Raw genomic sequence first — 17,079 nt, 5'->3', positions numbered from 1 at the left:
GATTGATTGCAAACCAGCAGACACACCCATGGTCATCAATCAGAAGTTGTTTATAAAGACAGATGCTAAAGCCACTGATAAAGATAGATATCAAAGATTGGTAGGGAAACTTATTTATTTGGCTCATACTCGTCCAGACATAGCATATGCTGTTGGAGTGGTTAGTCAATTTATGCACCAACCTCAGGAAGATCATATGGATGCAGTTCTGCGAATTATCAGATATCTGAAAGGAACTTCAGGTCATGGGGTGTTATTTAAAGCTAATTGTCATCTCAAGATCCAAATATACACAGATGCAGATTGGGCAGGAGACAAAGGTAATCGGAGGTCAACTTCTGGGTATTTTTCGATGGTTGGTGGAAATTTGGTTACATGGAAAAGTAAAAAACAAAAAGTCGTCTCTTTGTCAAGTGCTGAAGTTGAGTTTAGAGGTATAGCTAGAGGATTAGCCGAAGCATTGTGGTTAAGAAAACTTCTATCTGAAATAGGATTCGCTCCAAAAGAAAGCATTCAAATTCTGTGTGATAACGAAGCTGCTATTCAGATCTCAGAGAATCCAGTTCAACATGATAGAACCAAACATGTGGAAGTTGATCGTCATTTTATAAAAGAAAAGTTAGAGAGTGGAATTATCAAGCTTCCGTTTGTTAAGTCTGATGAACAGCTCGCTGATATTCTAACCAAAGCAGTGGGAACATCTATGTTTCATAAGTGTCTAGGCAAGTTGAATTTCGGTAACCCCGATATTCAACTTGAGGGGGGAGTGTTAGACAATGTGGGATCAGAAATCAATTCATCACTTCCCTAAGATACAAGGTCGAGACTCAAAGCCCACAACATCAAGAATCAAGAACAAGGCCCAAGGTCCATAATTAGAGTCGGTCGGTTTAGACCTAAGTTTCCATATATAGTTTTCAATTCTTGTATAATAGAGATATCATGTAAGTCGATAAATTATTAATGAAAAGTAAAACACAAAAAGTTCAATTCCATTCGTTGACTGATACTTGTAGTAATTCATTACCAACTTCAGTATGTCCATTGCTAATACTGATGGCCAAGAACCTGAATCATCCTCATTACAACTGTCACTCCCATGTCGTGACTTCGAATTTTCTGAGTTTCAGTTAGCAACCGAAAACTTTGACGAATCATTAGTAATTGGGCATGGGGTTGGAAAAGTTTACAAAGATTATGTAACCATTGGAACAAGTTAAGTTGTTGCGGCCATCAAATGTTTAGATCCCATGTCCAGTAAGGGGGCAGCCGAGCCGAGTTCTGGAGAGAAGCTGGCAGACTTTCTCATTTGCGCCACTCTAATATTGTGTCTTTGATTGGTCATTATGTTTATGAAAAAGAGATGATTCTTGTATATGAATATACACCCAATGGAACACTTGATTATCATCTCCATAAACTTGGTACCTGTCTTTCTTGGATCATGCGGCTCAAGATCTGCTGCGTTGGGTAAGAAACGTGCAGCTGATTCGAGACTTGTCTGTGAACTATGTGGTTTAGCAGCATGGGCTCAACAATGTTTCTAAGAAGAAAAGCCAAAGCACATAACTGATTCTGATATAAGAAGTGAAATATCACCAAAATGTTTGAACGAATTTGTTCGAATTGTAGAAAGTAGTTTACATAGAAAGTAATAGAAAGTTACAATTCATGCTACAAAATATACTTCTAAAATTGCCAATTCAAGGAAACTACAACAATACACATACTCATAGCACATACTAAAATTGCCAACCAAAGTGACGGTAACAGCACGACGTAAAAGCTGGTGACAAATGCAATTAACATAGCAAGTAGGGCGACTGCTGTAAGAAAATAAATAATCACAATTATTTCTTCGATGTACTTTTTTTCTGCGTCGCTTGCTTCATCATAACGGTTGCGATAGAGAAGTAACGGAATGTGTGCAAGCAGAACAGAGCAAGAACAAGAGAATGCTATAGCATTACTGATAGCAAATGCTTGGAATGCAGTTTTTCTAAGAAGATAGGGTGTGCTTGTTTTGAGCCATTGTCACTATGGAAACCATCTGGCACAGTAAAAGCAGCTGCAAAGGTTGTTGTCGCTATAAGGGTAACCACCAAAACCAGATGGTCCACTATCTTAAAATTTGCTTATGTTCGAAAACGATGAGCTTATTTATTTAGACATGTTTGTACCCATATATATGGCCTGCAATTATTTTCTAATAAGCAACACATATTTCATATGTCTTAGAAAGAATTATTTTTTAAATTTGAAAATATATATAAAGTGTTCTGAGATAGAAAACTTCAATTTGTTTATTCTGTTGCTATTCATTTCTTCTGAATCAAATACTCAACTAATAATCCTTGAACTTTTGATAATTTATATACAAAATCTTTGTAGTAGTTTAGAATATCAAGTTTCATGTTTTTGGTCAAAATACAATATGTCACATCTGTTATTATTTCAAAAGTTAAAATAACAAAAGCAAATATCTTCCGAATGAATTGAAATACTTCACTTTATTATTTCAAAAGTTATAATAACAAAAGCAAATATCTTCCGAATGAATTGAAATACTTCACTTTCTATAGTAACGAGTCATATGTCTGCACAATGCGACGGTGATGGTGGTAACGGTGTGGAGTGGTGGCGGCAGCGGTGGTTGTGGCCGCAACGGGTGGGGCCGGTGGGTGTAGGCAACAGTGGCGGTGACGGGTGGTGAGGGCGACAATGGTTAACTGATGTTAAATGAGGTAGTATAGTTATTTTAAGGATTGAGAGATTTATGTTGTAGATTATTTAACTAAGGGTATTATAAGTATATTAGGTGCAGATGTTTAAATTAGTAAATAAAGAGGAGAGGTATTTTGGGTAGTTCAAAGTTGCAATTTGAGAAAGGAGGAGGGGTTGATGCTTTATATAACGAGATGTATGCCCGCGCAATGCAGCGGCAATAGTGGTAACGGCGCTGGTGTGGTGGTGGCGGCGGCTGTGGCATTGGTGGTGTCGGAAGCGGTGGTGGTGACCGGTGGTGAGATCGACGATGGGGTGGCGGCAATGATGATGAATGTTATAATAATTATTCCATTAAGGGTATTATAGGTATATTAGTTAAAGATGTTTAAATTAGTGAATAACGAAAAAGAGTATTTTGGGTAAATCAAAGTTGTAATTTGAGAAAAGGGGGAGGGGTTGATGCTTAAAAAGAAGTATAGATTAATGGTATTATATGTATATTAGGTAGAGATGTTTAAATTAGTGAATAAGGAAGAAAGCAATTTAGATAGTTCAAAGTTGTAATTTGAGAAAAGGAGGAGTGGTTGATGCTTTATATAGAAAAATAGATATAGATAGTATAGATATAGAAAAGACTTTGTTGAAACCAAACCTACACTTCACTTTGTAAGTACTATGAGATTTATAAATTAGAAGTTCATTTTGTATATATAAAAACGATGGACGTATACATTTATTAATTTAAATAACTTCCAAAGGCAATAATTTGGCTGGAAAGTATATATGATTAATTCGAGAGTTAAGAAGAGAATTAAGCACCTTAATGATATCCAGAGGAGTGCAATTTCCATTGTTGCGGGAATGAATGTTTAACCGTAGAATCTATTACCTTGTCCATCATTTCAAAGTTGGATGCTGCCAACAAATGAGCAGGGGCGTTCCTATTGTTATCTTTTCGATTAATAAGGCTAGTTAACAATTTATCTTGAAAGATGAACTCAATTACTCCCGTTTATTTGCTTTCAATAGCAACATGAAGAATTTTTATTCCATTGCTATCAACTAACTCTAAGCTTTCCCGACATATTCTCATAAGAAACTTCATTGTATCACAATGACCTCTACTAGCCGCGATGTGAATTACGAAAGTTACCATGTGATCTTGAGTCACTGGCAGGTTTCCAATAGACGGATCTACATTTGGTAGTTTTTTCATTGCTAACAAGCTGTTACGAAGAACAACATGGCGCAAAGGCTTCCGGTCATTCTCATCTTTTGCATTAAGTAGAGCAGGTCTGTCTTGTACAAATATATAACGCATTCTAAAACGCAAGAAACAATCCAAGTCAGTTTCGGTTTCTAAGAAATGTGGATCCATTATTTGTAAGTACAAACATTTTAATGATTTAGGTACGCCGAAGATTCTGCCGCAATAGATACGGAATCTTATCGTTAGCTTATCGTCAGTTACACATTTTTCTTAAAAGTACTCCAAATTTACTTGGACTTAACGAGCCAAACTCAAGATAAAGATACTCGATTAGACTTTTGAGTCTAGCTTGAGTATCATAATGTCTGACTTAAAAAGCATGCAAGCGAGTGGTGGATCTTGAAAGTTTTAGCTGGGGCCAGAATTTATTTTTTTTTACATTGTTATGTTTCGGAGTATTATGTTATGGTCATGCAATACATTAAAACGGGTCGGGTCAAACAAAAATAACACAAATAATCTAAGTTTTCTATTCAACTTACCAATACATAGTTTATAACCAACAAAAAACTACAAAGACTTATAAAAATAGCAAGAGAAAAGGTGTGAATTGTGGATTGTAGACAAAAGATCTTGTTACGTGGATCGTGGATTATGGGTTAAAACATAGAATTATGAATGGACTAAGTGAATTGTGGGTTATAAAAATTAAAAACGTAAATTTTATTTTTTGTTGGAGCGTAAAACTCAAAATAAGGAGAAAGACCTTGTTACGTGGATTGTGAACTCTGGGCTAAAACATAAAATTATGAATGGATTAATTGAATTGTGTGTTATAAAATTAAAATTTTATTGGACTATTAAATTTATTAAACATATCAAAAGTTAAAAAAAATAATAATCAATGGAAACCGACTTAACAGATATATTTTAAATTTAATGTTTTTATTGGTCCCAAAAAGAACCGCACCTGATACAAGCCTTATCGAACCAGTGTTATTTTACAATTTTACCCATAAGTATAACTATATGTTTTAGGTATATACATCTCTTGTAATATGTCGACATCAAAAGTATCGAGTCGAGCATGAAAGTATAGAATTCGTACTACAAGCATAGGATAAGAAAGAGTCGGGTTGGATTTTACCCATAGAAGGATGAAAAAAAGGAAAGCGTGTAAAATAGCAATCTTCATCTAAAGATCGATCCAACGGTCCACATTCAAAGTTGGATTAATAACAAAAATATGACCGTTTGTAAAAACAGGTCTTTCAATTCCTTTATAAACCTAACCATCCCACACCAAAAATACAAAAATAAAAATTTCACATTCTTTCTTCATATCATCAAACCCTAAAAATACCCAGTTCGAAAACAAGATAAAAATCAAAACTTGCAAGTGACAGAAAGATCTTTGAAGAACAACGAAAGCCCAATTGTTGGGGAGGCAAACAATAGCCTTCTCCAGTCGATTTTTTCATCAATCTTGAAGAGTATCGGTGGTGTTTTTGATTAAATTTACGTAGATATGACGTCTCACGAAATTGCTGTTCTTCCCATTCGACAACAACCCGTTAATGGTATAGATATTATTACTTCTTCTTTATTTCTTGAAATTTGTTTTTGTCTTTCTTTTGGTTTTTATAGTTCGATTATGGGTAAAGATTTAAAGATTAAAGGGTTAATGTACTTATATATTGACTGATTATTGTTTATATGTCTAAACTTTGGATCTTTACTTTGTTTAACATAATACGTGTTCTTGGAATTTGATTATATGATGCAAGTATATGATATATGAAAATATGAGATGTGGGTTTGTCATAAATATGATTGTTTTGTTGTTTACAAATAATTTGAGGTTAAGATATCAAGAATTTGATTCAGTTTTAAACAGGGGTGACAAAGTGGGTGGGTCAGTCCGGTTGGGTAAGAAATCAAATTGGGTACTGGTGTTACTTTTAATTTTTTATGTATACTGATTTCATTAGCAACAATGGATTTAAGTGTACGTTTCTTGAAACTAGTCACAAAGGTTTATAATAAAGAATTGGTTCACTTTCGAGTTGTAGGGTTTGTTACTATTTATAGAAAGAATGGGTTTGAATGATTAGTTGTTCTTAAAGTTAATAATGGTACAGAGGTGTAGATTTAATGAATGGATTTGGAATCTTTCTGTTTTCAATCTACAAATTTAAATGTTTTAATTGGATTTTAGTAAGTAATCACAAATTGGTAGTAATAGTTTTAAATCTTTTTGAGATACAACGGTTTCTTGAATGAATGGAGTCTGTTTTTTTTTTTTTTGTAGCGGTGGCAAAGCAGAAGAATGCCGGACCAGGGGAGCGAAGGAACAGGCGAGCCCTTGGTGATATTGGAAATCTTGCAATTGTTCCCGATGTTAAAACTGGGAAACCGACTCAGATTAATCGACCGATTACAAGGTTGATATCCATCTACTCTTCAGTTTATGACAAAAATTTGTTTTGTTCTTGAGTGAAATTTGATGAAATACTGTTGATTGTGATCAGGAATTTTCGTAAGCAACTAGTATCCAATGCACAAGCTGAAGCAGATAAGAATGTGAAGGTATAGAAACTTAATGTCACAAAAGCCAAATTAGTTAAAGGTTTTATGTATGTCAGAGGGTAATGTTTTTTGTTTTGTTTGAATCTAAATGCAGAAAACTCAAGCAGAAGCTAAAAAGGGGGATGTAGCAAAGAAAAACAATGAAGAAACCCCAAAAGAAGGTCACAAAAGCCTTCAAAGTCACTAACCTCTGTCCTTACTGCTCGAAGCAAGGTAGTTTGATCATTGAAGTATTGATTAACTTTAAATTCATTCATTCATGCCCCCTAAAACTGATTCTGAATCTTGTGTTCAGCTAGCTTGTGGGATCACTACTAAACCGAAAGATCCACTGGTTAACATCGATGAAGCAGATGCCAACAATGAATTGGCAGAAGTGGAATACGTTGAAGATATTTACAGGTTCTACAAGCTCTCAGAGACTGAAGGCAGTTTACGTGATTACATGAGTTCACAGCCTAATCTAAATGCCAAAATGCAAGCCATTTTGATTGATTGGATAGTTGAAGTTCACGGGAAGTTTGAACTAATGCCCGAGAGTCTTTATCTCACCATCAACATTGTTGATCGTTACCTATCTGTGAGAACTGTTCCCCGTGTGGAATTTCAGTTGGTTGGTATCAGTGCACTGCTCATGGCATGCAAATACGAGGAAATATGGCCACCACAAGTCGATGATTTGATTGCAATATCTGATAATGCATACTGCAGAGAGCAGATCCTGGCCATGGAGAAAGCGATTCTGGGTCACCTAGGTTGGTTCTTGACTGTTCCAACACCCTATGTGTTTCTTGTGCGGTACACAAAAGCTTCACTTCCTACTGATAGCAAGGTACATAATGAAAGTTTACACATATTATACCAGTTAAAATAAGAAATATGACTGAAGAAACTAATGGCTTTTTTCTGTTGTTGAATGAACGTAGATGGAGAATATGGTGTTCTTCTTGGCTGAACTCGGGTTGATGCACTACTCAATTATAATGACCAACAGCCCTTCAAAGCTAGCTGCTTCTGCTGTTTATGCAGCTCGGTGTACCCTAAATAAGACCCCGTGTTGGACTGAAACACTCAAGCATCACACTGGTTACTATGAAGATGAAGTAAAGTGAGTGTTTTTAGTCCTGTATGGGTATTATTGCATTTTTTTCAACATCTTAATATTAAAAAATTTGGCAAATTTGTTGTTTTTGAACAGGGAATGTGCCAAGAGTTTGGTGAGTTATCATGCTTGTGCCAGTGAAAACAAGTTGAAAACTGTGTACGAGAAGTTTTTAAAACCTGAGAAAGGTGCAGTGGCTCTCTTCCCTCCCCCGAAAATATTGTAGCTGAGATTGGTAGTGGTGGATTGTCGTGAACAAGTGGATGTGGGTAATGATATTTTAGTTGAGATCATTTTACTATTATGATCTTAATGCTTTTGTTACCGAAGATTATGTTTTGTTTATAATACTCTGTAATAGTAATGGTGTAAAGTAATAAGAAACTCGTCATTTTGTAACCATGTAAAGTAATATGCAATCTTCGTTCTTACTCAAAATGTCATCAGATAAAGAATTGAAGCTTATGCAAATAACCAAGGTGGTGGTGGTTTATGGTAAAGACTTGTGTCACTCAATGTAGAGGTCACAAGTTCCCTCATTGACAAGACCCCCTAGTGCCATTGAAGTTCACCAGCCATGGCTAGGAAAGTGAGTCGCAAAACGATTGAGATCACCCAAGCTTGTAAGAGACAAAAAAACAGAACCCCCAAAAATGACAAATGTTATCCCAAATGATACCACTGTCTCATCCTTCTAACTTAACAAGTACTATACCTTTGACTTAATTTATTCACTACTGCCACAATCAGTCGCAAAACAATTGATGTGGGTAATGATATTCACTACTGCCACCCTCGACGCGACTCACAAAGGCCTTCCATGGATCACATACTTCTTGATCTCAGCCTTCACCTTACTTTCACTACCACAAGAATGAAAACTTACCAAAGTCTACGTACAATCCCTATTTAAAACATCAGCTTTCTCGAATTAAAGACCAAAGTTTTGATATAATATGACTACATGAGTTAACATAATTGTGATCAGTAAGTTTAAATTCTGGAACCCATTTGTATTTGTACTTCAGCAAACATTCTTGGGTACTTTGGAGTGAATAGATTTGGGGTGTCTGACTTTCAACTTTGGCACCTTAAGTGCTAAAACAATTACCCAATATATAACTGGATTATATGTAGAGAGAGGTCAATGAGCTTAGAGATTGAAGTTTTTGGATTTAGATATGTACCAGGATCGATAAAACTGAGTGGTAGACATATTTATACCAGAATGGATAAAACTTTTGAGTTTTGAAATAGGTGTGACTGCCAAAGTCAATGTCACATTAGTTATGGAATGTAGAGTGTTCTTTGTGCTTAGAGATTAACTTTTCTTTGAATCACATACATAGCATCATTGATAACAAATATTAATTTTGAAATACGTTTGACTGGTAAAGTCAATGATACTTTACTTATGGGATGCATAGAGATTAGAGGGTTAGTTGTGCTTAATAATTGAATTTTCTAGCATTTAGATATAAGGGTACCTGAATAACCTTCAGAAATCTGTAGTTCCTGATCCAATTGTGAAGAATGTCCATGAACTTGATTGTGTTTTGATTCTGCTCTGAAGGCTGTTAAATACCCTTGAATCATGGCTCAACATTTTTGCCGCGTTCTGTTCGTGTGATAGGAATCAAATGCTTATATAACCTTGCTGTTTAAACCGATGGCATTGTCTCAATGATGCTCTTATAACAACAAATTACAATACTTTTGTATCCATAAAATGTCTCCATTAGTCTTTTAATCAAGAAATTGTTGGTTATTGGTGCTACAAATTTCCCTAGAACTATCACAATTTGACTTTCCAATATAAATTACTATCCTTTTGTGTCCATAAATGTATCAAGTTTACATAGTTCATGCTTAATTTTCTCAAGCTTGATCAGTTAGTCACTGTTATCATTTAACCAATATACAGTTTTGAGTACTAACATAATTGATTTTTATCTTTATTGTTCACCCTATGTTGATTCAAGTGATAGTAAGGGCAAGAGTGTATCTGCTGGTAATACTGTTGATTTAAGAATTCGTAATTTAAGTTTGAAAGCTTTTCTTGACACTCACAAAAAAAAAAAAGGATAGATACTTTTAAACTTGGATTTAAGAATTCTTAATCCAAGTTTGAAAGTTTTTGGTTTTGCTGACATGGAAAAAGCTACGAGAAACTTTCATCAAGATTTGCTATTCAATGAGGGAGAGTTTACCTGTCACTTGGGTTACTGTAGTGATAATAAGCACGGATCAATACTTTCTTGTTCACGAGTACAATGAGAACCAAATTTTTTGTCAAATGTCAACATATTACCAATGTTGGTTAACTATACTTGAATGTCTTAGACCTATTGTTGGATAGCTTCACTTGACAACAACTGGAGTAGCCCTTGAAATCACTTAATTATTTGCATTCATGGAATGTCATAAGCCGTGGCTTTAAATGACGACACAAAACTAGGGGATTTTGGAGTTGGAAACAAGGGTATAGTTTTCACTACGTACAATGCTAGCCGTTGATGTTGGTCATCTTGACACAACCTATCATATTAGTGGTAAGTAGCAGTATAACAAGTGACTGTGATTTGAAATAAGACTATGTACTCATCATCGTCATCTTCTTTTCTGTAATTGTTAACGTACACAACACTCTTGATAAGTACAGGACACAGGAATTAGTTTTTTGTTGCTGGAAAATCTAATAAGCCTTCGAGTACTTGATTACAAGCAGCCAGATGAGCAGATTGAGTAGGTAACCTGGGCAAGCTCATTCTTAACATATCAAAGAAAACTAAATGCAATAATTAATTCACGTATTCTAAACATATCTGAAAACATATCCGGTGAAGAAAATGCTTTTGATTGAGCTGCATTGGGGTTAAGATGTCTAGCAATCGTACCTGGGGATACGCCATGAAGTGATGAAGTTTTGCATAGTTTGGAAGAAGTATGTTTGCTAATAATAAGTAATGAAGCAACAAGTTTGAAATGTTAAACAACTCCTCAATTTACTGGTAACTTTGTTTATTTCTATAGTCAATCCTAACTGGCTTGTGATTGAATGAGTACCTTTAACAATGAGGTTATGCAATTTGGTTCTCTCATTTCTATCCTAAAAACCGGTTGGCAGGGTCCGCCTACCCTTCCTTTTTTAGAAGTACTAAGGTAGCAGCAGCAAACTAAAGATCTGCATCATAGACTGAAGTTTCAATTATGGACTGGAGCTCTGATCCCAACTTTCCCATCTTATTCCCAACTTAACACTCCGAGTGCGTATGCAAGGGTCACCAACAGCAACAGTCAAAGGATCCAACTTGTAATCCTTGTCAGAATCGGTTCTCTCATCCTAGCATTCATATTAACATCAAGTTGAGAGTCCTAATCTACATGGAGAGATTGTCTTGGCATTAGATGAAGGGTCCGTTTCATCCTTGTAGATATTACAAGACCTAGTCAGAGGAATTTCATCACCCTTGTATTTCAGGTCATAAACTGCAAGAATAGACTCCTCTTTTCAAAGAGACATCCTACAGAGCCGGCGCATTAAACTGTATGTAGCTTTGAACTTTTGAAGTCTATAAACTCCTATACTAGCCAGTAGCCACCTCCAACGTGGCCTAATGATGATTAACATTCCAAAATCTTTACAAAAGTTCTCAAATTTGAATCCTGCTAGCCATAAACTTGAAGGCGCTGGGGAAGGGTTCGGAAACCTTCATGGGATATGCCATTTAGGTCACACATCAAAAGTTAAGAAGACTTGTTTTTCGCCAATTAATCAGAAAAAACTCATCCATTTGTAACTTATAATCCTACCTTTCATTTTATCATATTCCAACTAGAAAATGACTTTCAAACACAACTAAATCAAAAATTTTCCAATAAAAATATATATTTAAAAGTAACAATGTATCACAACTATCTACTTTATCATTATCATCATTTCAATAAAAATCATACAACCAAAAAAAAAAACCAAAAGCAAAAACAAAATCTAATCATCAGCAGTAGCTAGTTGCAAAGAAAGCAATTCCTCTTCAGGTATAATCTTAACAACACAATCCGATTTCGGATACGAAACACACAACAAAGAATACCCACGTTCAATGACGTCATCACTTAGCATCCCTTCACTTTGATCCACATTTCCACTTATCATTTTTGCAGGACACGTCATACAAACTCCAAGTTTACAATCATGGGGTACTGACATTCCTGTTTCAAGAGCTTTTTCTAGTATTGTTTCATCTGGGTCAACTTCAATTTCGGTTGCTTGCCCATCGTGTTCTATTGATATCTTGTAGTGGCATTTTTGGGTGGTGTGGCGGAGATTGAGATGGTGGTGACGGTGGTGGTGAAATGGGCGGAGAGTGGTGGTGGGGTTGTTGGGAATGGTGATTGAGATGGAAGGAAAAGTGGTGAGATTGAAGATTGATGATTGGGTTATGGATGCCATGGGGGCTGAGAGGGTTTTGAGACAACGAAGAAATTTTGCGTGTGGATGTACCAGTCTTGATAAGGTTTTATATTGGTACCAGTGCTTAGACCCCGTGCGATGCACGGACAACCCTAAATAATTTTTCTTAAACTTCATTTTAAGATTGTATCAATGAATAAATATAACTGAGTTGGGCATAATACAAATATTCTTATGAGTTGATTAATTTAAAGAAGAAGAATGTTAGATATACCTTGGGATTTATTAATGATACACGAGGGCTTAAAACGCGTACATTGCACGCCGGAGAGAAATTATAAAATTGGTTGTCCATAGTAGGCGCATATAAGAAGGATTATGTTGGTTACTTGGATGTGATAGGTATTATGAATTTTCTCCCATTTTGATATATAGACTCACGTGGATGCGCTATAACCTTAAATAATTTCTTTAACACTAGTTCAAGCATGCATGTAGCGAAGTAAATGTACTCCTATTACTACTAATGACCATTTTAAAAAAAATTAATGACTTAAAATGCATAGAAAATTCATATTTAGCACTAAAATAAACCAAATATACCTCATAATTTTCATCACAAATTTGATAGGCTGTTCTTTGTATAAGATTTGAAATTTGTTGATCATTCATTTTAACTCCAATAGAACCAGTGATATTTACAATCCTAACTTGCACATTAAACCTACCAAAAAAAAAAAAAACAGAGATACAATTTTACCACACAACTTAATGATTATAGAGTTTTAATATGAAATATAAATATATACATACGATTGATGAGAACTCCTTCCTTGTTACATGAACAACAAATCCACATTTTGTTGTCCCTTAAAGCATCAATAATGTCGACTTCATCCATGTAGAGATCGGTCAACTGAACTTCTTGAGAACAGTTCACACATTCCATTGCATACCATAACTGGTCGGTTGGAATAAAACCGATTGTTGCAACAACAACAACCACTTTATCAAACTGTCAAAATGAAAATGTTTATACATTAGAATGTTAAAAAGCTAGTTATAAATTTGAAAGAAAGTTATGTTAAAAAGTAATCTAATCAAAAAAGAAAAATTCACAAACAATGAATACTTACATGTTCGTCCATCAGGATCATCTCAATACTACCTATGTTATTAACATCTCCATATAGAGGTTGCTTCCATAGCCGCAAAATTCTAACCGTTATCGTACATGGCTTATTATTTGGACGCAAATTTCTAATTGAAACATGGTTTAGTGAAGCCATGCTAAAATTGATCTGTTATGTGTCTACATTTTAATATGTCTTAAAACTGAATGGAAGTGGCCTTATATAGACATAGACATGCAAGGAAGTAACCTCCACAAGCAATACACGAACGGTTATACATTCAAATTTTTGAAAATTTGAACTTCTTGAAAGCATAACTAATCCGTTTTCGAAAATTTGAACTTCATATAAAAGTAACTAATCCGTAGACCTTCCAAGGAGCAATATTGTAATGATTTTTGGGCTTTCTTGCATTTTTAAGCATGCCACATAGACAATAACTAACAAATTTTGAAGTGAGATTTATATAATGTAAGGATAAATAATAAAAAAAAACAACATAGTTGGATCAGTGGTAATCACCCTTGCCTATGGAGATAGAGGTCATGGGTTCGATCCTCATCCCATGCAAAGATTGGAAGGCCTTTTTTACCATTTAGGTAGAAACTGGAAGCAGCCTCTCTACTTTGGTAGAAGTAAGGTCTGCCTACATTTTAACCTCCCCATACACCGTCGAGGTATTGGGGCTCAAAACCCACCTCTGAGCAGTTACCTTTATTGGTATAAATAAAAAATACAGTATAAAATCATACTCCGTATTTATATTTCTATACTGCTATATAAAAGTTACCATGTTAAGTTCGATGATTTTTCCCTTAATAAATTAATTTTTACATTAAATTCTTATCTTTCAATTTGGTCAAAGTACTTTTTTCCGTTCCTGTGCATTCTCGAATAAGCATTTTTCGTTCTCGCCGTTAACTTTCGGCATTACCCTGTGGTTTACTTTTCGTCCTTGCCGTGATAACTTTTCCGTTAGGCCCTTTCACGTGCCAATCACGTGAGGGCAATTTTGTCTTTCCTTTCAAACCTATGGACGATAAATACCAAAAAACCGAAAATTATTTGAAAATTATTTATTTTTTCACCCATTTTTTTCCATTCCCCCTTTTCCTTTACACATACTTTTCTTTCCCAATGTTTCCTTCTCTCCCATCCATTCATGGATGTTTACTGTGTGCGGGAGGTCTTTTATTGTTCGAACATCATGGACACCAAGGAATCAAGGTCGTCGATTTTATTGCTGCTCACGACTGGTAAGATTTCAAAAACCCTAATTTGTAAATTTGTAAATTTTTGATTTTGGGATTTTCTTGAAAATCAAATGTTTTTGTTAATAGGGATCAAATAATTGTGGCTTTATTGGATGGGTTGATCCACCAACGTGTACGAGATCCATGGACATTATACCTGGATTGCTAAGAGCTAAGAACACTTTAGAGGCAAATTTGGAGGAAAAAAATGGCCAAGTGATCAGATTGAAGAAGTAAGGGTGTTCGTGGTCCGGTTTGGTCTGGTTTTGTGATATGTCCATTTATATATACATTCCCATATCGTTTCTAAGTCGTTTTAATCTTAATTATGAGCAAATTACATGTATATTCGATGCTTTGATGGTATTGTTAGTGGTTGCAGGCTTAGAACAGGTGAAATGGTTAGAAATAGCTTTCGGATGACTAGAAGATGCATTAGGTTGGTTCATGGACGCATACGAGTGAAGATGGAATGAAAACTACAAGTTTTTGCTGAAAACAGAGCAGGTGCGTCGCACCTGGAAGATTGGTGCGGAGCATTTTCTTTTTAGAAAAATGGAAGATGTGAGAAAGCAGGGAGGTGCGGCGCACCAACCTTATGGTGCGTCGCATATCGGGCAGAAGGATTTTTGGAAACAAGGCAAGGTGCGTCGCACCTGATGCTTGGTGCGTCGCACCTATAGGTCGGTTTGTGAAGACTTTTTGAAAACTCTATAAATACAAGACCAAACCCTCCCATTCGAGATACAATCACCTCTAGTCGATTTTAGGGTTCTTTGGGGCAATACTCAGCAGCTTTTTCGTCCATCAAGGTCCAAGGTTGTTTGTGAGCTTCAAGGCATTCGGTTATCGATTTTCTTAGCGTTTACTTGTTTTCTACACATTGGTACAATATGTTCTCCTATATTTTTACTCTTTGTGCTTTGTTTATGATTATGAGTAGCTAAATAATTCGTCATCCACTGAGATGAAGTGACACATTGAATAATGGTTGCATAATCTTTTGAATTCAAGTTGATTTGATTTAATGTTGTGTCGTAATCTTAGCTTATTAATTCTTTGTTATTTAACTCTTAATTGCGGATAGTTTTTGCATGATCTTAGTGGTAACTAGGCTGTGTAAAAGTTATTTTGATTGCTTGGTTAGAAGCGATTGTTTCTATGACGGGTACGGTAGAAAGTAATTAATAGTTAATAAGAGTTAACGAGTTAATGGTTGGGTACAATCAATAGACACAATTGTTATCTAAATAACCAACACAATTAGTTGACTAGGAAAGTTATGAAAGGCGTCTTGGGGTACCGGTCTTAGTAATGGAACTAGTTAATTAAGGGAATTGAATAAAGTAACGAACTTGACGGGTACGGGGTAAGTCTTTGTTTAGTTCTCGGTTATTTATCAACATATTCGAATTGGTTCTTCATTTAAGTGCAACCTAAATAATGTGTGTCATAGATTCGAAGTGGATGATCTTTTAATTCTATTTGATATACAACAATTCTCTTTTCGATAAATTCTTTAGAATTTCTAACTCTTTCAATCAACTAACGTTTTAATAAAAAATCAAGATGACGTGGTGTCTTTAAAAAACCAGCTCTTTTTTTTAACTACTTAAAACTCGCTAGCTCTTTGTAGTCTCCGTGGAACGAACCTTTACTTGCTTTGATTTATATTGCATACGAACGGGTCCACTGCCCGATTGTGTGTGGTATTCGATTTGGAGTATTTTTAAGGATTTAAATTTAACTAGATTTTCACACATCAAGTTTTTGGCGCCGCTACCGGGGACTAATTTAAGAGCTTTAGTTTGAGATTTCGTAGTTGATCCTTTCTTGTACTCAAGTGCAAGAGAGTTACTTGTTTTCTTAGGTTAGTTTTCGATTTTTAGTCTTAATTTTCTGTTTTGTTTAGTTTGTGTAACTTGGTGCGTTTTACGGTTTTCTTTGTTTGTGTTTTCAGGTTTGTTTCTTAGTTGAGGACCACAAGGGCTGCTGGTGTGCCACTAGTAAGTCCTCAATCTAATCCGGGAAAGACGAAGAGACGTGGGAAGAAACCTTCTAAAACCGTTAACCTTTCACCTAGAAAAATAGATTCCTTAAACTTAAACGTTGAAGCTGAAAGTTCCATCTATTCCACATCACCGGAAAATAAACAACCAACTCCACCGAAAATTTCACCTAAAAATTCACCAAATTCAACACCAAACTCCACTCCACCTCTACACCTCCTACTACACCTAGAAACATGGCCGAAGACATGGTTCATCCATTTGATAGGACTATTGGGGAGAGTACTCGAGTCATTGCACCTAATAGGGGCTCGGCTATTCGTCCTCCAACCACCGCTCCAAATTTCAATGTCAAGGGTAATCATTTGTCTCGGGTTGAGGAAAATTAGTATGACGGGGTTGTTAAGTGGGATCCGTATGATCATAGGAGAAGTTTGAAAAGGTTTGTCGATTGTTCAAGTATGGGGAGACTCAAATGCCACATGTTAAGCTTGAATTGTTTCCGTTGTCTCTCACGGGAGAGGCGGCAAATTGGTATAAGAATCTCGATAAAAATATATCTGAGACATGGGAGGAGTTGAGGGAAGGATTCATTGAGCGGTTCTTTCCGGCTCAATTGGTTAAAACAATGAAGTTGGAGAT

At 35.6% G+C, this 17,079-nt stretch overlaps 1 protein-coding gene and 1 pseudogene across 1 annotated transcript; one reads left to right on the top strand and one right to left on the bottom strand.

Annotated features, from left to right (window-relative positions):
* Window positions 1–5,255: 5,255 nt before the first annotated feature.
* On the top strand, window positions 5,256–8,036 carry LOC122600320 (annotated as a pseudogene).
* Window positions 8,037–11,471: 3,435 nt separating this feature from the next.
* On the bottom strand, window positions 11,472–12,110 carry LOC122600829 (ferredoxin C 1, chloroplastic-like). The gene has a single exon (XM_043773602.1). The coding sequence runs from the start codon at window positions 12,079–12,081 to the stop codon at window positions 11,620–11,622; it is 462 nt and encodes a 153-aa protein (XP_043629537.1). The 5' UTR covers window positions 12,082–12,110; the 3' UTR covers window positions 11,472–11,619.
* Between the last annotated feature and the right edge of the window lie 4,969 nt (window positions 12,111–17,079).

Source organism: Erigeron canadensis, chromosome 5 (assembly GCF_010389155.1).
Source record: "Erigeron canadensis isolate Cc75 chromosome 5, C_canadensis_v1, whole genome shotgun sequence".
Lineage (NCBI taxonomy): Eukaryota > Viridiplantae > Streptophyta > Magnoliopsida > Asterales > Asteraceae > Erigeron > Erigeron canadensis.
The sequence above is the reverse complement of the archived record's forward strand: the minus strand, read 5'-3'. Positions and strand labels throughout refer to the sequence as shown.